The sequence below is a fragment of the Neoarius graeffei genome, chromosome 4, assembly GCF_027579695.1.
Source record: "Neoarius graeffei isolate fNeoGra1 chromosome 4, fNeoGra1.pri, whole genome shotgun sequence".
Lineage (NCBI taxonomy): Eukaryota > Metazoa > Chordata > Actinopteri > Siluriformes > Ariidae > Neoarius > Neoarius graeffei.
Genome location: NC_083572.1, coordinates 50,872,428 through 50,896,386, shown reverse-complemented (window position 1 = coordinate 50,896,386; position 23,959 = coordinate 50,872,428). Strand labels below are relative to the sequence as shown.

Below are 23,959 nucleotides of genomic sequence, written 5' to 3'. Positions count from 1 at the left end.
GGACCTTGAAATGCTTCTTACGAAGCCACTCCTTCATTGCCCGGGCGGTGTGTTTGGGATCATTGTCATGCTGAAAGACCCAGCCATGTTTCATCTTCAATGCCCTTGCTGATGGAAGGAGGTTTTCACTCAAAATCTCACGATACATGGCCCCATTCATTCTTTCCTTTACACGGATCAGTCGTCCTGGTCCCTTTGCAGAAAAACAGCCCCAAAGCATGATGTTTCCACCCCCATGCTTCACAGTAGGTACGGTGTTCTTTGGATGCAACTCAGCATTCTTTCTCCTCCAAACACGACAAGTTGAGTTTTTACCAAAAAGTTCTATTTTGGTTTCATCTGACCATATGACATTCTCCCAATCCTCTTCTGGATCATCCAAACGCTCTCTAGCAAACTTCAGACGGGCCTGGACATGTACTGGCTTAAGCAGGGGGACACGTCTGGCACTGCAGGATTTGAGTCCCTGGCGGCGTAGTGTGTTACTGATGGTAGCCTTTGTTACTTTGGTCCCAGCTCTCTGCAGGTCATTCACTAGTTCCCCCATGTGGTTCTGGGATTTTTGCTCACCGTTCTTGTAATCATTTTGACCCCACGGGGTGAGATCTTGCATGGAACCCCAGATCGAGGGAGATTATCAGTGGTCTTGTATGTCTTCCATTTTCTAATAATTGCTCCCACAGTTGATTTCTTCACACCAAGCTGCTTACCTATTGCAGATTCAGTCTTCCCAGCCTGGTGCAGGTCTACAATTTTCTGGTGTCCTTTGACAGCTCTTTGGTCTTGGCCATAGTGGAGTTTGGAGTGTGACTGTTTGAGGATGTGGACAGGTGTCTTTTATACTGATAATGAGTTCAAACAGGTGCCATTAATACAGGTAATGAGTGGAGGACAGAGGAGCCTCTTAAAGAAGAAGTTACAGGTCTGTGAGAGCCAGAAATCTTGCTTGTTTGTAGGTGACCAAATACTTATTTTACCGAGGAATTTACCAATTAATTCATTAAAAATCCTACAATGTGATTTCCTGGACTCTTTCCCCCCATTCTGTCTCTCATAGTTGAAGTGTACCTATGATGAAAATTACAGGCCTCTCTCATCTTTTTAAGTGGGAGAACTTGCACAATTGGTGGCTGACTAAATACTTTTTTGCCCCACTGTAAGTGAGCAAAAGATGAACTGATTACCAAAAGGCATAAAGGTAAAGACAGCACATTTCTTTTCAGCGTTTTCTTCAAGATTTGTGTATTATTTTTGTTTTGTACAATTGGAGAGTGAAAAAAAGAAAAGGAACACCATGCGAAAGTTTGGGCACCCCAATACATTTGAGTTCTCAGGTAACTTTTACCAAGGTTCCAGACCTTAATTAGCTTATTGAGCTGTGGCTTGTTCAAATTCTTCATTAGGAAAGGTCAGATGATGCAGATTTCAAAGCTGTATAAATTCTCTGAATCCTCAAACTTGTCCCTAAAATCAACAGCCATGGGCTCCTCTAAGCAACTCCCTCTCATTCTGAATAATAAAATAATTGATGCTCTCAAAGCAGGAGAAGGCTACAAGAACGTAGCAAAGTGTTTTCAGGTAGCTGTTTCCTCAGATTGTAATGTTATTAAGAAATGGCAGTTAACAGAAACAGTGGAGATCAAGGTGAGGTCTGGAAGATGAAGAAAACTTTCTGAAAGAACTGCTCATTGGATTGCTAGAAAGGCAAATAAAAACTCCTGTTTGACTGCAAAAGACCTTCAGAAAGATTTAGCAGACCCTGGAGTGGTGGTGCACTGTTCTACTGTGCAGCAGCACCTGAACAAATATGACCTTCATGGAAGAGTCATCAGAAGAAAACCGTTCCTGCGTCCTAGCCACAAAATTCAGCGTCTGAAGTTTGCAAATGAACATCTAAATAAGCTTGATGCATTTTGGAAACAAGTCCTGTGGACTGATCAAATCAAAATAGAACTTTTTGGCCACAATGTGCAAAGGTATGTTTGGAGAAAAAAGGGTGTCAAATTCCAGGAAACGAACACCTCTCCAACTCTGAAGCATGGGTGTGGATCGATCATGCTTTGGGGTTGTGTTGCAGCCAGTGGCACAGGGCACATTTTATTGGTCGAGGGAAGCATGGATTCGAATAAATACCAGCAAATTCTGGAAGCAAACATCACACCATCTGTAAAAAAGTTGAAGTTAAAAAGAGGATGGGTCCTACAATAAGAAGATGATCCAAAACACACCTCAAACATTCGTATGGGCACTGTGTGAGATGGCTGCCTCTCCAGTAGCTCTGTAGTTTTTAGCTCTTTAAACCTCTTTTTTTCCACCTTTTTTTACTTTTTTGCTCTTCTTACAAAGACATAGTGTGTTTAACTATATAACATGGATATATTTAACTTTAACACGCAACCAGGAGCCAGTTTTCTCACTTATTCGAGAGAGGAGCTGCTGGCCCTGAAAACAATGGGATGAGCCAGGATACGACACCCCATCCCGGCGGAGCTGAGGAGGAAACCCAGGGGCTGCAAAGCCGGAGCTAAGCTAAAGGCTAGGCTAGCGGACAACCGGCGGCGCTACAAACCATCCATTCCCTCCGTTATCATGGGGAATGTGAACTCGCTGCCGAATAAAGTCGACGAGCTTTCCGCTCTGAATAACCAGCGGATTTACTGGGAGAGCAGCTTATTTATCTTTACGGAGACATGGCTAACACACCTTGTACCGGATGCTAACGTGGACCTGCAGGGATTCACTGCTGCGAGAGCCGACGGAGACACTAATACATGCGGGAAAAGCAAAGGTGGGGGACTCATCATTTATGTCAACAACCGCTGGTGTAACCTGGGACATATCTCCGTAAAGACAGTTTTATGTTGCCCGGACTTGGAGCTGCTAGCCGTTAGCCTGCGGCCATATTATCTGCCGAGAGAGTTCAGTCACGTGATCACCATCTGTGTTTACATCCTTCCGAAGGCAGATGCAGCCGCTGCATGTGAGAGGATTCACTCTGTCACAGCAAGGCTGCAGACACAGCACCCTGAGGCATTTATCATCATTTCTGGGGACTTTAATCACGCTACTTTGGACTCTACTTTGGCTGCTTTCTACCAGGCTGTGGATTGTCCAACAAGGAACAACAGGACAATTGACTTGCTGTATGCCAGGGGTGTCCAAACTGATCCATAAAGGGCCGTGTGGCTGCAGGTTTTCATTCCAGCCATGCAGCAGCACACCTGACTTGGCTCATTCAATCAACTGAACTGCCTTCACACAGTCAAATACTTGCAGCCACACCCACCCTTGATTAAAGGGTGGGTGTGTCAGTTGATTGAATAAGCCAAATGAGGTGTGCTGCTGCATGGCTGGAATGAAAACCTGCAGCCACACGGCCCTTTATGGATCAGTTTGGACACCCCTGCTGTATGCTAATGTGAGGGATGCATACAGAGCCACACCCCTCCCCCCACTAGGGAAGTCTGACCACAACCTGGTTCTTCTACAGCCGAAGTACACCTCCCTGTTTCAAAGGCAGCCTGCAACAACTAGCTCCATCAGGAGGTGGTCCCCTGAAATGGAAGATGTCCTCAGAGACTGCTATGACATCACAGACTGGGATGTGCTGCTTAGCCCACACTGTGAGGACATAGAGGGGCACTGTCTGACAGATTACCTCAACTTCTGTGCAGACGTGGTCTCCCCCGCTAAGACTGTACGGTGTTACCCTAATAACAAGCCATGGGTAACACAGGAAGTCAAAGCTGTCCTCAACAGGAAGAAGGCTGCCTTCAGGAGCAGGGATAGGGAGGTGATGAAAGCAGCACAGCAGGAGGTGAAACACTGCATGAGGGAAGCTAAGGACAGCTACAGGAGAAAGGTGGAGCAGAAGCCGAAGGAGAACAGCATGAGGGAGGTCTGGGAAGATGTGAAAACCATCACAGGCCACAATACAAAGACCAGAGTTGTTGAGGGGACAGTGGAGAGGGCGAACGAGTTGAATGACTTCTTCAATCGGTTCAACCAGCCCACGTTCCTCCCCCCACCCTCTCCCTCACTGCAGCCATCTCTCCTTCTTCCCTCAAAACACCTCCCCCCAGTCATCACAGCAGCCCCCTCCTCCCCCACCTCAACACAGACTCCTCCATGCATTACTGCAGACCAGGTCAGAGGTCAACTGAGGAAGCTTCACCCCAGGAAAGCAGCAGGCCCAGACAAGGTGTGTCCACAACTACTGAAGACCTGCGCTGCTGAACTGGGTGAACCAGTCCAACGCATCTTCAACCTCAGCCTGCAGCTGGGGAGAGTGCCAACCCTCTGGAAGACATCATGTATCATTCCAGTTCCCAAAAAGAATCGGCCCAGCGAGCTGAGCGACTTCCGACCGGTGGCGCTCATTTCACATCTGATGAAGACGTTGGAGCGGCTCTTCCTCAGCCTCCTCAGACCCCAGGTACAACATGCCCAGGACTGTCTGCAGTTTGCGTACCAGGCAGGTGTTGGTGTGGAAGACGCCATCCTCTACCTGCTACACCGAGCCCACTCGCATCTGGATAAGGGAAATGGCACAGTGAGGATCCTCTTCTTGGACTTCTCAAGTGCCTTCAGCACCATCCAGCCCCTACTGCTTCAGGACAAACTGAACAGGATGCGAGTGGACCCCTGCCTGGTCACCTGGATCTCCAGCTACCTCACTGACAGGCCGCAGTACGTCAGGCTGAAGGACATCACGTCTGACACTGTGATTAGCAGCACCTCAGGGCACGGTGCTGGCCCCTCTTCTCTTCACCCTGTACACCGCGGACTTCTGCTACAACTCGGAGCTGTGTCACATTCAGAAGTTTGCCGATGACACAGCCATCGTTGGGTGTATCAGTGATGACAGAGAGGAGGAGTATAGGAGCCTGGTGAGGGACTTTGCTGTGTGGTGCAACAGGAACCATCTGCAGCTCAACACCTCAAAGACCAAGGAGCTAGTCATTGACTTTGGGAGGTCCAGACCAAGGTCACGATCAGTTCTGATCGAGGGAGTCGAGGTGGAGGCTGTGGATTCCTACAAGTACCTCGGGCTGTGGCTGGACAGCAAGCTGGACTGGACTTGCAACACCAATCACTTATACAGGAAGGGACAGAGCAGGCTATACTTCCTTAGGAGGCTGCGGTCCTTTAACATCTGCAGGAAACTCCTGTGGATGTTCTATCAGTCTGTGGTCACCAGTGTCCTGTTTTACACCGTGGCGTGCTGGGGGGCAGCACATCCAAGAAGGACACATCCAGGCTGGACAAACTGATCAGGTGGGCCGACTCTATGGTCGGCATGAAGCTGGACTCTGTGGTGACGGTGGCAGAGAAGAGGTCTATGGACAAACTATTGAACGTCATGGACGATGCCAGTCACCCTCTGCGCACCGTCATCAGCAACCAGAGGAGCCTGTTCAGTGACAGAATGCTCCTTCCCAAGTGTAGGACGAACAGACTCAAAAACTCCTTTGTCTCTCACACCATCAGACTGTACAACTCCTCTCTGGGGGGGAGGAGGGGTAACAGGAGGACAGAGGACGGGAAGGAGCAGTAGCCTAGCCTAGCCTGACAATGTGCAATATAAAGTGCAATATCTTTCCTGCTTCCCCCCCCCCCCCCCCACACACACTTACCCTAACCCCACTTCTCCCCCCTTTCCCCCCTCCCCCTTCCACTCTTCCCCATATCTTATTCTTTTATATTTGTATATGTAAATGATTAATTTATTTAAATTTAGCTAGAAGTTTTTCTCTATTTATTTTCTCTGTTTGTCTGTAATGATGCTGCTGGAATCTTAATTTCCCTGAGGGAACCCTCCCAAAGGGATCAATAAAGTTTTATCTAATCTAATCTAATCTAATCAAAATCTACAATGGAATACCTCAAGAGGCACAGGCTGAAGGTTTTTCCATGGCCCTCACAGTCCCCTGACCGAAACATCATTGAAAATCTGTGGCTAGATCTCAAAAGAGCAGTGCATGCAAGACAGCCCAAGAAACTTGTAGAACTGGAAGCCTTTTGCAAGGATGAATGTGTGAAAATCCCCCGGGTAAGAACTGAAAGATTATTAGCTGGCTACAAAAAGTGTTTACAAGCTGTGATACTGGCCAAAGGGGGTGTTACTAGGTATTAACCATGCAGGGTGCCCAAACTTTTGCTTCGGGCCCTTTTCCTTTTTTGTCATTTTGAAAATGTAAAAGATGAAAATAAAAAAATAGTTTTTGCTTAAAATATAAAGAGAATGAATCATCTTTAACTTTATGCCTTTTGGAGATCATTTCATCTTCAACTTATATATATATATATATATATATATATATATATATATATTAGTTTTAATGTCGGGAAAGTTTCCTTCTTTTAAGAGCAAATTGGGGCCAGTGGGAACAGACTGTTTGTATGTTTATGTTGCTGGCCAGTTGACAGCTTCTTCACTGGCCTGTGTTAGAGTCCCAGGATGTAATGAGGCCTGTCCATTTGCACAGACTGGAGCAGCTTTTTAGCACCCGCCTCAGAAGTAGCCTTCCAAATGGTTCCCACTTACCCAGCTGTCAACACAGGCCTGAACAAATAACTTTCTGTGTGTGTATGAGAAAATGAGACAAGACACACACTAATCACTGCTGCTTAATTGTGTTACCACTGTGTATATTCTACATCGCTTTTTTTGTTACTGGCTCTGCTTTTCAAGTCTCCCAAATATTTCAGAAGGGAAACATTTTATATAGTTTCTCAAATAAAATTTTTCCCTCTTTCCTTTTTCCACATACACTTCTAATAGGTAGTATTAACACCTCGGGAGAAACATACCATGCCACAATGCTTTCTTAATTGTGATGGAATGGTTGTGTCTGGAAATGTGTTTACTTTGAAGATGAAAATTAATGCACACTCTTTAGACACATGTTTACATACATTTCCTGTGCAAGACATTGGCAGATAAGATTTTTTGGCTTCTCTCTGGCCTTTCAACTCCAGGGGAGGAGCAGTTCATTGGCTGGAACAGTGTAGCCTTTGTTTCTGTCAGTCTGAAGTTGCTGAACTTTCCAGTTGTTCTTGAAACCAACTGTTTTGTGGCAGTGTGTTGAAGTTTGCAAACCGGTAGGACTCCACACACACACACGCATGCACGTGTGCTCATGCGCACACACACACACACACACCTGAGCTGGTTATTTAGAAGTGTGTGTGCATTGGGTTCATGCAACCGTTGTCCTTTTAACCTGTTATTATTATGATGAACAGATCAGATATATCGTGATTTTCACCACAGTGTAGGAAATGAACAACCCCCAAGATTATAAATCAGCTCAAAAAGATGAGCATACCTTCATGTCTTGCAATTAAAGAGAGTAGGTCAGACATGGAAAGGACCCTCCTCCTCACCCAACATCTCACTCTTTTAATTCCCTTATTTACTTGCCCTCAAGCAGTGATGTTTAGATTCAGTCATTTAGCAGAAGCACTTGTTTAGAGCAACTTTGAAATGTGCAAAAATTGAAGACCCAGTGGTATAAAGCATATAGCAAATGTGCAAAGTTTTGTAACTTGAAAAACAAGAGACAAACGCTAGTGTGACAAGTGACAAGTAGGAAGTGCTAGAGATATCTAGCTGGTAATCAAAAGACAATTCCAAAATACATACACGATACAAAAGGCAATCAGTATTGAAAGGACAATTTAAAAACCATAATACAATAAACTGAAAATCAAGAAGCAGTACAAAACAAATTTTTGGGTGGAGGGAGTGAGGGTGGTTGCTGTTCCACCACTGAGAAGCCAAGACGCTCCCCTCTCTGTGCGTGTCTTTCAGGTTTCATGGGGTTTGGCAGAAGCCCCTGGCCTAGCCACTAAATGACCAAGTCAGGCAGTGAATGCTGCTCCGCAGATTTGCCCTGGAGACTTTCCGAAGAAAGTGCTGAATCAGGAGTTCGCGGAAGTCTTTTGGCCCACACGCCAGACCCTGTGTCAGTCTTTCCTCTGCTGGTTGGATTACAGCTGCCATGAATGAAAGAGTGTGCAAGCTGAATCCTCTATACGTGCACATTCTTCTAAACGATGTGAAAATCTGGGATCCAGAACTCTTAATTCCTCTGACAGTCCCATCTGCATCTCTAGCTTTGAAGCAGAATTAAAGGAGAAGGTATTTTGTGTTGTGTAACTTACATTGTTACAAGATGCATAGTTGCGTAGTTCTTTCTCTCCCTTTATTTTCTCTCCCCTGATACTCACTCACTCACTCTCTCTCTCTCTCTCTCTCTCTCTCTCCCTCCCTCCCTGTCTCTTTCGGCTCTGATTGTTTCCTGAATGTCGAGCCAGAGCGGAAGTAGGAGGAAGCCATTGGAGAGGAGCTGTGGAGAATTTATTAGACTCAAACACAGACAGAAAGAGAGTGAGAAAGACAAACTGAGTAGAAGTCAGCTGCAATCCTAAATCGGTTCTGGAGGGGTGTTAAAAAGTACTTGGTAACACGTCTTCAACTCTGCTTTAGTGCAGCACACTCTTGTGTGCGCAATCTTCTCAAAGCTAAGCAGGAGTGTCCAAATACAAAAAAGTGACAGGGCATTATACCAAATTAATTCTAAATGTGGTTTATGAAGTTCTGGTCTCACAAAGATGAATCTTATAGCATGTTTAGTGAGGAAGCAGATAGCAACTGAAATATAGACTATACTAAATAATAACAACGATATAACTAAAACCACAAGTTTATGACTGATAAGCTACACTACTCAAACTGGAGGCTTTGCTGTCCCTCACTTCTCAATGAAATCCCTCCAAACATTTTATGGTGGGAAGGACATGATGGGTGTGTGATCTCATGTTCTGTCATCAAAAATACAGCACTTGACAGTGACATCCGTCCAGAAGCACATACTGATATCCAGATCTAGCCTTGTTTGTTTATTCTGTGCACTTGAATGGTTTCTTTGTGTGTCATTAAGTGCTTACTGTATGATATTCAACTCTCATTGCCCTTAACAACCACATCACAAGTATTTATTTGTCTATCACTCCTTGAGCATGGCTAACATTGTATTAAGGAGTAATTGATGCATAGCAGTAGAATTGTCTGCCCACTATGTGTTTTTTTTTTCTGATTAAAGCCAGTGAGTGAAGTCAGTGTAGAATTGTAACTCTTGGGACCTTGGTGCATGTTTGGCGGTATGTGGAGCTCTATGTCGGTTTGTGGAGAGGAGGGCAACTCTGCCCAAAGCCCAGAGTGTCTTTATCTGTAATCTGACCTGAAAAGGCAGCTGCTGCTACACTTGTCCAGCCCTGTTGTTCTCTCAAGAGTGTGTGTGTGTGTGTGTGTGTGTGTGTGTGTGTGTGTGTGTGTGTGTGTGTGTGTGTGTGTGTGTGTGTGTGTGTGTGAGAGAGAGAGAGATAGAGAGAGAGAGACAGAGAGAGAGAGAGTGCGTTTGTGCTCGCACACTTGATTGAATGAATTGATGAATGATGATTGAAACAAGGGTGTCTTACAACTAGGGAGCTGAAGTCCCTAGGGTGTGTGGTTTAGCTGTAACAGTTCCTAAGAAGAAGTCCCGTTCTTACTAATGCTGAAAAACAGGGTATGCTCTGAGAGTGCTCTTTTGAAAACCTAATATCTTTTCTCTCAAGCACTTGTACACTAACTACAAGTAAGTCAGCAATGGCCTTTGAATCCTAGAATCCCCCCACCCCCCAGCGGTCCGGTCTCGGCTAGTTGTGACTTGAATGAGCATTCACCTCAGCCCAGATTATTATAAATGACTCCCACTTTCCCATAACTGCTGTCTTCTCTCTAAGGTTTGGATTCCACATGTTAAGTTAAAGAGAAGCAGATAAAAACACAAAAGGCAGGTTAGGGTTGTTAGCTGCACAGCTCATCTTTTAATGACAAAAGTATATAACATCTCCATTCTGTGTATAATCCTTTTCTCAAGTGTTTTCCCGCCAAAAAAAGTGGCCCATCAGGGAAAACTAGCTCGCAGATGGGCTGTGAGCTCACTCGATGAGTGGAATCATCTGTTTGCACTGGAAAGTCCCCTCACTCTGTCAACAGTTTGAGGACTCCCTGAAATTCGTGAGATGACTCATTGAGAGACACAAAAACCAAACTTAAGACCTTTACGTTAGTTATAAAGCTAGATCTTAGTCACATTTCTTGATAAATGGGAAATGGTTTAATTTTATATTTCTAAAAACATTGCTCTTTTTGTTTCTTTTTTAAAAATTTTCGCAGTATGTTTACCTTGGATAGCATCGATAACTATCTACTTTATTTTCCGGCTTTGTCTGTATTGAGTGAAAGGCAAACGCATTACTGAGTCACTTCACTGTTTCCTGCAAGTCCAAATAAAATCCATGTGAATCTTTATCAGTGTGTCTAGCTATACTGTACACGTCATTCACATTTCATCTCCTGTTTGTGGGTCAAACATAAAACACCCAACTGAGCCTCCATTGGCCATCATTTCTCTCATTCCCAGAAAAGACCTGTGACTAAGGGTTTCCTACTCTGGGCTCTCATTAAAGATTGTGCACCTGAATTTCACAACACAGCATCCCAAACACAAGGAAAAGGATGCTGATTAATATACACTCGTCTGAGCATTTATCATACGGCATGGCAATATAGTATGTCAATTTAAATTGAAGTCAAACAACAAGCTGGAGATGGACAGTACTTTAACTGTGTTATATGTACACTAGTTTAACTGAAAAGCAAAAGTAAACAATACGCCTCATGAACACAGGCAAATTTGGCAAGTTTACACTAGCTGGTGTTTGAAAGAATGTGTATGCCACAGAGTATTCACTATTATTTATGTTCCTGTTACACATGGGGATTCTTCAGCATTATATACCAAGGGCTCGGTAACACAGAGACCCTTCAGACTTGGTTTTCACATCTGTCTCTGCGGATTCAATCAAGTGGGTATCTGAAATTGATACCTATTTTTCATGTTTTGAATGAGTTTCCAAATCTGCCAAAAGTGACCTGATATCACTTCAAAACCAGAACCAATACCAAATAAAAACTCAGTGTTTAGCTTTCAGCTGTGAATTCTTAATTGTTGGGTGCTCAGAGTGGTTGATTAAAATATTAAGGTACAAGGATTTAAAATATCGATCTCTTACAAACACAACTTTGATGAACTTGACCACAAAGTGCAAGGCCATAAAGTCAAATTTATTATCTAATACATCTATCCATGGGCGGCACAGTGGTGTAGTGGTTAGCGCTGTCGCCTCACAGCAAGAAGGTCCGGGTTCGAGCCCCGTGGCCGGCAAGGGCCTTTCTGTGCAGAGTTTGCATGTTCTCCCCGTGTCCGCGTGGGTTTCCTCCGGGTGCTCCGGTTTCCCCCACAGTCCAAAGACATGCAGGTTAGGTTAACTTGTGACTCTAAATTGACCGTAGGTGTGAATGTGAGTGTGAATGGTTGTCTGTATCTATGTGTCAGCCCTGTGATGACCTGGCGACTTGTCCAGGGTGTACCCCGCCTTTCGCCCGTAGTCAGCTGGGATAGGCTCCAGCTTGCCTGCGACCCTGTAGAAGGATGGAGCGGCTAGAGATGATGAGATGAGATGAGATCTCTTACAAACACAACTTTGATGAACTTGACCACAAAGTGCAAGGCCATAAAGTCAAATTTATTATCTAATACATCTATCCATGGGCGGCACAGTGGTGTAGTGGTTAGCGCTGTCGCCTCACAGCAAGAAGGTCCGGGTTCGAGCCCTGTGGCCGGCAAGGGCCTTTCTGTGCGGAGTTTGCATGTTCTCCCCGTGTCCGCGTGGGTTTCCTCCGGGTGCTCCGGTTTCCCCCACAGTCCAAAGACATGCAGGTTAGGTTAACTTGTGACTCTAAATTGACCGTAGGTGTGAATGTGAGTGTGAATGGTTGTCTGTATCTATGTGTCAGCCCTGTGATGACCTGGCGACTTGTCCAGGGTGTACCCCGCCTTTCGCCCGTAGTCAGCTGGGATAGGCTCCAGCTTGCCTGTGACCCTGTAGAACAGGATAAAGCGGCTACAGATGATGAGATGAGACATCTATCCATACCGCTTACACATCAGGGTCACAGGGGAAGCTGGAGCCAATTCCAGCTGACTTTGGGTGAGAGTTGGGGTTCACCCTGGGCAAGTCACCAATCTATCACAGGGCTACACAGAGATGAACAAGCATTCACACACACGGGCAATTTACAGTAGCCAGTTGACCTGATCCATATGTCTTTGGCCTGTGGGAGGAAACCAGAGTCCCTGGAAGAAACCCACATAGGCACAAGGAGAACATACAAACTCCACATAGAAAGGCCCAAGGCCGTGAACCCAGAACCTTCTTGCTGTGAGGCAATAGTGCTAACCACTGCACCACCATGCCATCCTTATTATCAAATATCAAATATAAATTAATAATGTTCCAGTACCGAAGCTATACATTTTGTGTTTGTAGAATGTGTCCAACTGAGAACAGTTTCAAGCTCATATCTGGAAGTTTATCTGTATGCTTTCTGGCCAACAGCTTTTATGTAGCGAATACCATATTAATGGTATTAAAATGTCTTATAATAATGATTCCTTTAACAGTGCTGTCTGATGGGTGAATATATTGTATACTGGCAGTCTCAAAATCTTCCTCTTCCAAGCCTTTTCATTTTTAAAACCCATCTAGACCATCATTGCAAAATGAGTCATCCTGTTAAAATGCAACATCACCCCGATCATTATTCCTTAATAAAGCAGTATTAAAACATGTTATTTTCTTAACAGGCTAGGTTTTCACCAAACTTCTAAATCATCTTGTATTATTACATACACTCACCATCCAGTTTAAGAAGGACAGTTGTGTGGGTTGAAATGGCCTTGTTGATGAGAGAGGTTAGCGCAAAATGCCAGACTGGTTTGAGCTGACAGAAAGGTTACAGTAACTCAAATAACCACGCTTTACAATGATGGTCAGCAGAAAAGCATGTCAGAATGAACAACACATTGAACCTTGAGATTAATCAGCTACAACAGCAGAAGATTTACACTGGGATCCACTCCTGTCAGCCAGGAACAGGAATCTGAGGCTAAAGTTTCATTGAAACTAGATCATTAAAATCAAATAAACCCCAAAAAACCAAAACTCCTTTATCCTGACAGATTATATCCATACAAGACATGTTCAAATCTTCAGTTCTTCATATTTGTACCTGTATAGTGTATACAAAGAGTTTTTCTTTTAAAATAAAATGTTCCTGTGCGCTGACATCTTACTCTCTCCAAGGTTCAAATATCGTGCTTTCCGAGTCTGAGATCTAGTGGATACATATCGCTTCTAAATTCAACCCAAAAGATGCCCATGTGTCAAACAATTGGCTATAAAAATAAGCCTGATCATTGAAGCAGTGAACACACACACACACACACACACACACACACACACACACACACACACACACACACACACACACACACACACACACACAGCCTTTGGGAGCCTTTTGCTGCCTATAAACTCCAGCACCGTTTACTCAGTTTGTTTGTTTGTTTGTTCCAAAAAAATTCAAATTTTCCTTGTATTTTTATGTGGCATGCTTTAGTTTCTTTTTATTCACTGAGAAAAGTGATCTTTTAGACAGTGAGAATTGTGCTGCTATGACAATGGACATTGTTTACTAGTGTTTGTGTAAGTACTGCATATGCATTATCTAGCCATGTTAGATGTAGTCAAAGTCTGTTGATTCACATATTTTGTTGCCAGTGAAGATCACATGGTTACAGAAAATTTTGATGGATTTTTAGAATTAGAAGCCTTTATTTGTCACATACATTACAGCACAGTGAAGTTCCTTCTCTATATTTAACCCATCTGAAGCAGTGAAAACACGCACACGCAAGCACACACACACGCGCGGAGAGAGAGAGAGAGAGAGAGAGAGAGAGAGCACAGTGGTTCCTGGGGATTTTTTTTTAATTATAAGCCTTTATTTGATAGCTCTGTGTTACTTAGTTGTACGAGTGATTCAGTTACGTCATAAGTGGAAATCTGGTTTCAGATTTCAGCAAACGGTTGTATCCATATAAAACTATTTTTATCAATCTCATAACTTTTAAAATGGATAAATTGTCGTTATAAAGTTTTATTTTTAATTTAAACATGGGGGGGTGGCACATCAGGGCATGTGCTGTGATTGGCAAACGGCATTTATTTTTAGTTTTGTTTTCCTTTAAACATAAAATAGATATTAAGGCACTGCCTAAAAGCAGAGCTCCTAATGAATGCATGAGGAAAATATTGGCAAGGGCACAAACTTGACCTGAATAGAATAATAATTATAGCATATAAACCATTAAATTGTGTAGTGTAGTGTATTTCACGTTAAAAAATTGCTGCGTTGTCTTGTGACTGTGATACCAATAATGAGATACACATCGCAGTATTTATTCCTTTGTTCCATAGGCATATTTATTCCTTTCTTTGACACTGCATACCATGCACCAGAAACAACACCACAATATTTATGATGGTGTGACTCTTCTGGGAGCCTGGTGGACAGCAGTGAACCAGCACTTTCACTTTACATCATTACTGTATAGTTATGATCCAGTGTCAAACTTGATACCTCAAACAGTTGTCTGGTTACATCTTTCACGTCAATGCGTGTTGCATGCAGCTGCAAACTGCAAAGTACACGCACGCCATTAGGATTAATTAGCCTGCACCTGTTTCTGATTCGAGCTCAATCACAGCAAATCAATTGACCAATAAGCTACGGACTAATTAAACTGTTTTAACAAGTTTTACATGAAACTGTCATGAATATTTTCCGTAAAGTGTGTTGGTAAATAATCCCATGTTATTTTTTTAAAAAGCAAATTAACAATAAGTGCTGGATAAAAACCCATCTATCTTACGTAAATAATGATATAAATTTTGTTGTCCAGTGGTCAAGTGTTTATGAGATATGTTTCCTCGTACTTATGGTCGAGTTCCCTGTAGTGGTACACATTTGTTAAGCCATCAAAAATCAAGTCAGTGCATTACCGTATTCTCTAAAGTATTGAGCTCTGCAAAGCGCCCATGAGGAGCTCTGCTATGAAAACGGCCAGGTAATGCTTTTCCATTCTTCACATAAATAAAATATATACAGTAATATATACATAAATATATATACGTACATACAGTAATATACTTAAAATATATACAGTACCAGTCAAAAGTTTGGACACACCTTCTAATTCAACGTTTGTTTTTTTCTTTTTATTAATTAAAAGCCACAGTAGTGGGCAGCACGTTGGTGTAGTGGTTAGCACGGTCGCCTCACAGCAAGAAGGCTCTGGGTTCGAACCCAGCGGCCGGCGAGGGCCTTTCTTTGTGGAGTTTGCATGTTCTCCCCGTGTCTGCATGGGTTTCCTCCAGGTGCTCCGGTTTCCCCCACAGTCCAAAGACGTGGTTAGGTTAATATGGGATGGCCTTGGGCTGAGGCACCTAACTCCCAACTGCTCCCTGGGCACTGTTAGCATGGCTACCCACTGCTCTGGGTGCGTGTGTGTGCTCATTGCTCACGTGTGTGCATGTGTGTGTTCACTGCTTCAGATGGGTTAAATGCAGAGAGGAAATTTCACAAGTGTGTGATGAATAAAGTTGTGCTTTGCTTTGCTTTTTTAGTGTACAAAACGTTATCAAGGTAAATGCTGGCTACTTTGCAGAATAAAAAATGTGAGGCATATTTTGTTTTTAACACGTTCTGTTTACCACATAATTCCATATACAATACCAATCAAAAGTTTGCACCCTCCTACTCATTCATAGGTTTTTCTGTATTTGGACTATTTTCTACATTGTAGAACAATACTGAAGACATCAAAACTATGAAATAACATATGGAACTTATATAGAATTATGTGGTAAACAAAATAGTGTTAAAAAACAAAATATGTTTCATAATTTAAATTCTTCAAAGTTGCCACCTTGTTGACATTTTACACACTATTGGCATTATCTTAACCAGCTTCATGAGGTAGTCACCTGGAATGCTTTTCAGTTAACAGATGTGCCTCGTCAAAAGTCAATTAGCACAATTCCTTGCCCTTTTAATAAGTTTGAGCCCAAACAGTAAATAGTAAATAACAAAAATACAGTAAATAGTCCTTTTCCACAACTGTAGTAATCCATATTATGTCAAGAACCGCTCAACTAGAGAAACGACATCCATCATTACTTTAAGACATGAACTGACTTTTAATTAATAAAAATAAAGAAAAAGACCCCCATTGAATTAGAAGCTCTGTCCAAACTGTTGACTGGTCTAGATTTAATAAACATAATGTATACAAACTGCCCAGGCTTGGGATTAAAAAAAAAAATTAACCATTACAGTGAGAGTAAAAAGCATTTGATCCCTTGCTGATTTTGTTGGTTTGCCCACTAATAGACATGATCATTCTATACTTTTAATGGTAGATGTATTCTAACATGGAGAGACAGAATATCAAAACGAAAATCCAGAAAATAACTTTAAAGAATATATTTTAATTGATTTGTATTTCATTGAGGGAAATAAGTATTTGATCCCTCTAGCCAGAAGCACTTAATACTTGGTGGCAAAGCCTTTGTTTGCAAGCACAGCGGACAGATGTTTGTTGTAGTTAACCACAAGGTTAGCACACATATCAGGGGGAATTTTGGCCCACTCTTCTTTGCAGATCCTCTCTAAATCATTAAGGTTGGTGGGCTGTCGCTTGGCAACTCGGACCTTCAGCTCCCTCCATAGATTTTCGATTGGATTGAGGTCCGGAGACTGGCTGGGCCACTCCATGACCTTAATGTGGTTCTTCTTGAGCCACTCCTTTGTTGCCTTTGCTGTATGTTTCGGGTCGTTGTCATGTTGGAAGACCCAACCACGGCCCATTTTCAACTTCCTGGCAGAGGGGAGGAGGTTGTCCCTCAGGACTGCACGGTACATGGCTCCATCCATCTTCCCACTGATGCGGTGAAGTAGCCCTGTGCCCTTGGCAGAGAAACACCCCCAAAACATAATGCTTCCACCTCCATGCTTGACGGTGGGCACAGTGTTCCTGGGGTCATAGGCAGCATTTTTCTTCCTCCACACATGACGAGTAGAGTTTAGGCCAAATAGTTCAATTCTGGTCTCGTCTGACCACAGAACCTTCTCCCAATCACTTTGTACATCTTTGAGGTGATCATTGGCATACTTTAGGCGGGCCTCCACATGTGCCTTCTTAAGCAGGGGTACCTTTCGGGCACTGCAGGATTTTAATCCATTGCGGCGCAAAGTGTTGCCAATTGTTTTCCTGGTGACTGTGGTCCCAGCTGCCTTGAGGTCATTCACTAACTCCCGCTGTGTGGTTGCAGGCCGATTTCTCACAGTTCTCATGATCATTGACACCCCACGAGGTGAAATCTTCTGTGGAGCACCAGACCGAGGTCTATTGATGGTCATGTTATACTTCTTAAATTTTCTCACAATTGCACCAATGGTTGTTACTTTAATACCCAGCATCTTGCTAATGTTTTTGTAGCCCATTCCAGATTTGTGCAGGTCAACAATCCTGTCTCTGAGGTCCTGAGAGAGTTCTTTGGTCTTACCCATGTTGGAGAGTTTGGAATCTGTCTGATTGTCTGATTCTGTGAACAGGTATCTTTCATACAGGTGATTAGTTAGAACAGGTGTCTTCAATTCAGGTAACAAGTTGATTGGGAGTGTCTAACTGGTCTGTGAAAGCCAGAACTCCTAAAGGCCAATTTATGCTGACAACCCAGTCCTCGCAGATAGCGTCGCAGACAGTGTCTGCGTAGCCCCCCCCACCTTCGCAGACGCTCTGCGCGCACCTCCCAAAAATTGTGACCACCGCAGAAGCCTCGCAGACAGCGTCGCAGACAAGAGGGCTCTGATTGGTCCACTCTACATCCGCTGTACACGCACTTCCGCTTCCCTACTTTCCCGGTTTGGTTTGTTTTCACGACCGGCGTTTTTAAAAACACGAGCGAAGATGGAGCAGCATGAAGAGCGGTTGATTGAGGAAGTACGTACATCTATACGACTCCAGTTCTAGTCATTATAAAAAAAAAAGTTCTAGTCATTATAAGTAACCGGAGGATAAACACTCCACTAACCACACCCACCAACTACTCCTAGCGACTTCGCGCCCCCTTGCGTTGTGCCGGTGAATAACATCGTGCACGCCTATTACTCCCCGCTCAACGATAAATTACAACTGTCTGCGAAACGCTATCTGCGAAAGCCTTGTCGCAAGAGCATGCAGAGGCCTTAATGCATACTAGGGGATCAAATACTTATTTCCCTCAATGAAATACAAATCAATTAATATATATTCTTTAAAGTTATTTTCTGGATTTTCGTTTTGATATCCTGTCTCTCCATGTTAGAATACATTTACCATTAAAAGTATAGAATGATCATGTCTTTATGTTGGGCAAACCAACAAAATCAGCAAGGGATGAAATACCTTTTACTCTCACTGTATATGTCTGATTAGTTCAAAGTATAAGCAGCTGTACTTTGAATGCAAACATCTGCAAGTGGTCTGAGGGATTGGATCACATGGCACATGTGATTCTATTCATTACCTTACAGGTGTTCAGCAGACGCCTTTATCCAGAGCAGCATACAACATACCTAGAGCAGCCCAGGGAGCAGTAGCAGGTTAGGTGCCTTGCTCAAGGGCACTTCAGCCACTCCTGCTGGTCCAGGGAATCAAACCAGCAACCGTTTGGTTCCAAAGCTATTTCTCTAACCTTTAAGTCATTGAAACCTGTACATCATGCTGTCCACCTTTGGTCCAGTCACCTGAGACGGATGTTAATACCAAGTGTGAATGGTGTGCTATTTCATTGAGTCAAGAGCTGTAATACCACAGCTGTCTGCCTGGAAAACTACGTGTGTGTGTGCATGCGTGTGTGTGTGTGTGTGTGTGTGTGTGTGTGTGTGTGTGTGTGTGTGTGTGTGTGTGTGTTGTGCAATTTGGAATAGTGTCTCTCTCACAATACCCTTGCTGTACCATATAATGCCAAAGGTCTTTTGAGCCTTGAGGGGAAGATAATTTGATGAAAGCAGCAGTGTTTCTGATTTCTCCAGATGTTAAGGAGGACTGAAGTTGTACCTCCATATGTGTTTGTCAGTTCTCAGTTTATATATTTAGTAACAACATTACACGTATAGGCTAATGTTTCAAAATGCTACTTTAAGTAGAGTAAAGTGTGTCAGCCATATGCTACTGAAAGACATTAAACTAACTCCCTTTTTAAGCTGTTTCTTCAGTAGTGTTTTGCACCAGTGTTTTTCAGTGTTCTTTAATGAATCAGTAGTTGTTCTCCTGCCTGTAGGCCATACACAAGCTTTAGCTTCAGTGTGATTCTTTAGCATATAAGTGCTGGGCGCTGCTGTCGTTCCCACTGTTTTCCAGACCCCTGAAACGGACGCCTAAATTGGTCACTCCACCGTTTGCCTCCCCTCCTTCTACACCAACCCCCAGCCCACATAACACACACACACACACACACACACACACACTCCTCCTTCCCTCTGTGTGCTCCCCTCCTCTCATCCCATGTTCTCCTCTCCTTATTTGGGCAGAGTGCTTGAGAGCGTGGGGCGGCTGGGCTCGGGTGGGGATGAGGGCAGAGAGGGAGCTCAGTTGACACATGAGAGAGAGAGAGAGAGAGAGAGAGAGAGAGAGAGAGAGAGCTTGCTGTGATTCCTTAATAAGGAGATGTCTGGAATTTAAGCCCAACTCTCCAATAGAGCAGCCTCTCTTTCTACATGTACGCTTATCATCTCTTCACACAGCCCCCCCCACACACACACACGCGCACACACACAGAGGTTATTTAGAAGAATATCTGGTGAATATCTGAGCCTAAATTGCTACAAATTATTAGCTCCTCCAGTTAGTACACTGCACACAACACTAATGTTAAATGTTTGTCTATGTTTAATGGTGTGTACCACCTGAACATATAATAATGGTACATAATAGAAATGTACTTGAAGCCGGGCACTTTACACCTCAGTGTACACTTGTCTTTTTCGGACTTTCCAGGTTCCTCAGGAGTTAAGTGCTCCAGTATCACCATTGGTCTGTTTATGGCTGTGTACTGCATGCACGTGTATACACACATACACACACACACACACACACACACACACACATATTCACTAAGCTGCTGAAAGGCAGCACCTCAGTTCTGCCAGAAATCAGTCTGGATGTTTAGTACTATGGCTCTGGAAGCACAGGTTCATATTTCTCAGGTTTAACTCAGCTTTTTCAGCAGGCCAAATTTTGGCCTTCAAAGGAAAATGAGTAACTCTTTACCCCCTTGCAAGTCTCTTTAGCACCTACACATCTACACTGCCTAAACGTCCCCATTAGGCACAGCTCATTTTCACATCGGTACTAAATATTAGGCTTATGACCTGTAATAACAATGATAAGATCCAAGTCAAGTTTATTCGTTCACATTTGCTTGACCTTTTTCCGTTTAAGATATCTAGTCTTGCACATGTGTGTGTGTAACATACAGCAGCTTCTGTTGTACATCAAATTGGACATCAAGTTAACGATCACACTCATTTCCTTTCGACCTTATTATGCCTTGGAAGCAGCTCGCTGTATCACTAATTAATCTGCCCAACATTTTAGACCACATCATAGCCTGCATTTGCAGTTAGACTGCTCCCATTCCAGACGGGCTCTCAGTTTTTGGTTGTTTTGCTCATTCACTCTCTCAGCCTGCCAAGCAAAGCTTATTCTTTCAGCGTGGCCGTAACCAGAGCGCTTCAAGTATCCCCCCAGGAAGGTCACGTGCCGAGTCAGCCGTATTTACCCAAGCTGTGTATTTTAGTCAACATCAGCAGAAAGTGAAATAAAAGAATGAATTATGTGGGTATAATAGTCACTCCTGGGACCTGAGTCTTCGGGAACAATACCACGCAAAGAGAAGCAGCCTGAAAAACACTTAAGATCTCTTAACCAGTTTCAGACGTTCCGACAGCCACATTGGACCACTCTCTCCCAACCGCAAGAATTCTTTCAGGCCTGGCCCGATTATTGAGAGCTTTTTAAATGAGGTTTTATATAATGTCAGAAATTCGTTTGTCATTTGGAGGGGCGTTAGCATTGAGGAAGTCACAGTCAGGATATGGTTCTTTATACATGCCATTTTATGAGTGAATTAGAAATAAAATGTAATGTCTGCTAATTTGATGACTTTTGCAGTGCTTTAAATTTGACTTATGAGACGTCTCCAGACTGGGCAAATGTAAATGTTTTTGCAACCTAACGTTATTTGTCTATTAGTTTATTTCTGCATTTTATGAGCATTTTCTAAGTTATCGATCAGCATATATGGAGTTTTTATAGGAAGACTAATTTACGATCTCTCCCATTCCCTCTTTTGCAGTCCCAGAATAGTGTGTGGGCTCGTGGCAGGGCCCGATCAGAGCCGGCACCATTGCGTCAAACGAGTGGAGTGCGAACGGGAGCCCTCAGCAGGGGCTGGAAGATGGTGGCGATGAGCTCGATAAGACAATGGACAGTGATGCAGAGGGTGTATGGAGCCCCGATATTGAGCAGAGTTTCCAGGAGGCCCTCGCAATCTACCCACCCTGTGGCCGTCGCAAGATCATCCTCTCAGATGAGGGAAAGATGTATGGTATGTGAGCTTCAAGTGCTACTTCTTTAAATGTATATCTTTTTGTTCTTATTAGGCACACATCACAGTATAATGACAAATACATTACATGAGAGTTGCATATTCCTACTTTTATTAATTTCTCATCTCATCTCATTATCTCTAGCCGCTTTATCCTTCTACAGGGTCGCAGGCAAGCTGGAGCCTATCCCAGCTGACTACGGGCGAAAGGCGGGGTACACCCTGGACAAGTCGCCAGGTCATCACAGGGCTGACACATAGACACAGACAACCATTCACACTCACACTTTTATTAATTTTTTTCCAAATATAAAAAAAAAGGTTGAAACTGATAATAAAGTCACATCCCAAAGTACTGTTTCAATTTGTCCCCCATTTTTTAACAATAGTATTAGCTCCTAGTTTGTCTGGCTTCCTTATGCCTAAAATGAAGCCAGAAATAAATAGGTGTCTTTATTCACTAATGTGTCCTCTAATGGCAAGAGCCAGGGGACAATAGGAGCTGTAGAAGATCAGGTTAGTTTTATCATTGTGATTCACTCTGACCATGTTTGGTTATTTCTAAATTCTATCTACAGCATTTCTAAAGAAACATGAAATTGCACACTGGCTGATTGCTGATTGTGTGGTTAGATGTGGAATAGGATGTATTAAGTTCAAATGCAGTGATTACTCCTTCTTTTTTTTAAATCTGTATACCAGCTTAAACTTCCACTGTGTATAAAAATGTGTACTCAGCACAGAGAAATGCATGTAAACTGATTCCAACACATTTGAAATCTAAGCCCTTATTATTCTTACTGTTGACTGTCAAAGAGGGTATTCTAGTGTAAAACAAACTTTACTCATTTTTCAAACACTCTGCAGATGTAAACATTTGCTTACATTTGACGATCTATTCAGTACTGTGCAAAAGTCTTAGGCTACATCCACACGACAACGGCAACGAGATTTTTTTTTTTAAATATCGCGTCCACCTGGGCAACGGATCAGTAAAATTTCAGGTACATATTGCAACGCAACGCTTGCTGAAAACGATGCAATACACATGCCACACCACTACGTGCGCTGTAAGACGGTCCCATCGGAGACACCAGAACAGTAGAAGAAGTAGACGCATGCGCATAAACCCCTTTTTCTGTAGCATCAGCCACATAAAGTTTTGATTATTAATCAGTAGCGTAAAACGAAAGACGTGGAAAGAGGAATGAATGGGGGTAGATGGAAGCCGGTACGCCAACATTCTGATATCCTTCAGAATTTTTTAATGGTCCGGAATAAATTGAATGCTACACGTTGATGGATTACTTTGTTCTTCTACACCCTTTTTGAGGAATGTATTGTCGGACTTAAACCAACATCTGAAGAGGTGAGATCGCTCCTTTTTTTTTCCTATTTTTGCTGGCGGGATTGTTTTTGGAAAGCGCACGGGCGGTGCGCGGTTTGGTACTGCTTCCGCAGTGTTTGGACTAAAGACTCTGCCCTAAGGGCTATTCTCTCACTCTCTCTCTCTCTCTCACACTTTGCACCATTACACAATAAATATTCACAGTGAAAATATTTTGTAAGCGCGTTTCATGAACCAAGTTATAGGATTTGTTGACAACTCGCATCGAGTTCGTTACACTTCTACCCGGCGTGAAGCACTGACAGTCATGTGGTTGTGACGTCATCGTAAACAAATCCGTTCTACTCATCCAGACGACTTCGCAACGGCGCCATTGCCAGATTTTTTCACTCTGGAACCCGTTCTCAAAAGATTTCGTTTTGGGGCACCCAAAACACCGGTGCCGTGTGGACGCCAGGCCGAAAGGATAAACAATTTTATCAGATTCACCTGAATCCGTTGCCGTGTGGACAGGGCCTTAGGCACCCTAATATTTTTAATACAAATTTTGTTATAGATGTATATTTTATGACTTCTGCATTATTGAGTCAGTACAAAAACATTTTAGATTTCCAAGTGTTACAGAAAAGTGTCAGTAAAGAAAGCAACACGTTACATAATACACCACCTTTCAGACAAACAGCTTAATGAAGACTGTTGGGTTTTACCTGCAAAAAACGTCGCAAGTGTGACAGTGAAAGTCTCGAGAAGAACTGCAGCAGGTTCTCCCAAGATGCTCAGTAAAATTTACCATCTAATTTACTCATAAAACTCCACAAATTGTACCTGAGACTCTTCGTTTTTATGCATAAGCATTTAATTTCATTATTTTTGAAGGCATCTTTGCTTTACTGCATTTCTTTGCATGTGCTTAAGACTTTTGCACAATACTGTGTGTAC

The 23,959-nt window shown here is 43.1% G+C and overlaps 1 protein-coding gene across 3 annotated transcripts in view; it reads left to right on the top strand.

Annotated features, from left to right (window-relative positions):
• Nucleotides 1-23,959, top strand: part of tead3b (TEA domain family member 3 b) — a 66,749-nt gene that overhangs the window by 11,304 nt on the left and 31,486 nt on the right. For all 3 annotated transcript variants that reach the window (XM_060919328.1, XM_060919326.1, XM_060919327.1), the window contains exon 3: nucleotides 21,421-21,672. In XM_060919328.1, the coding sequence (XP_060775311.1) occupies nucleotides 21,549-21,672 (124 nt within the window). In that variant the 5' untranslated portion in view covers nucleotides 21,421-21,548. The remainder of the gene's footprint in view (nucleotides 1-21,420; nucleotides 21,673-23,959) is intronic.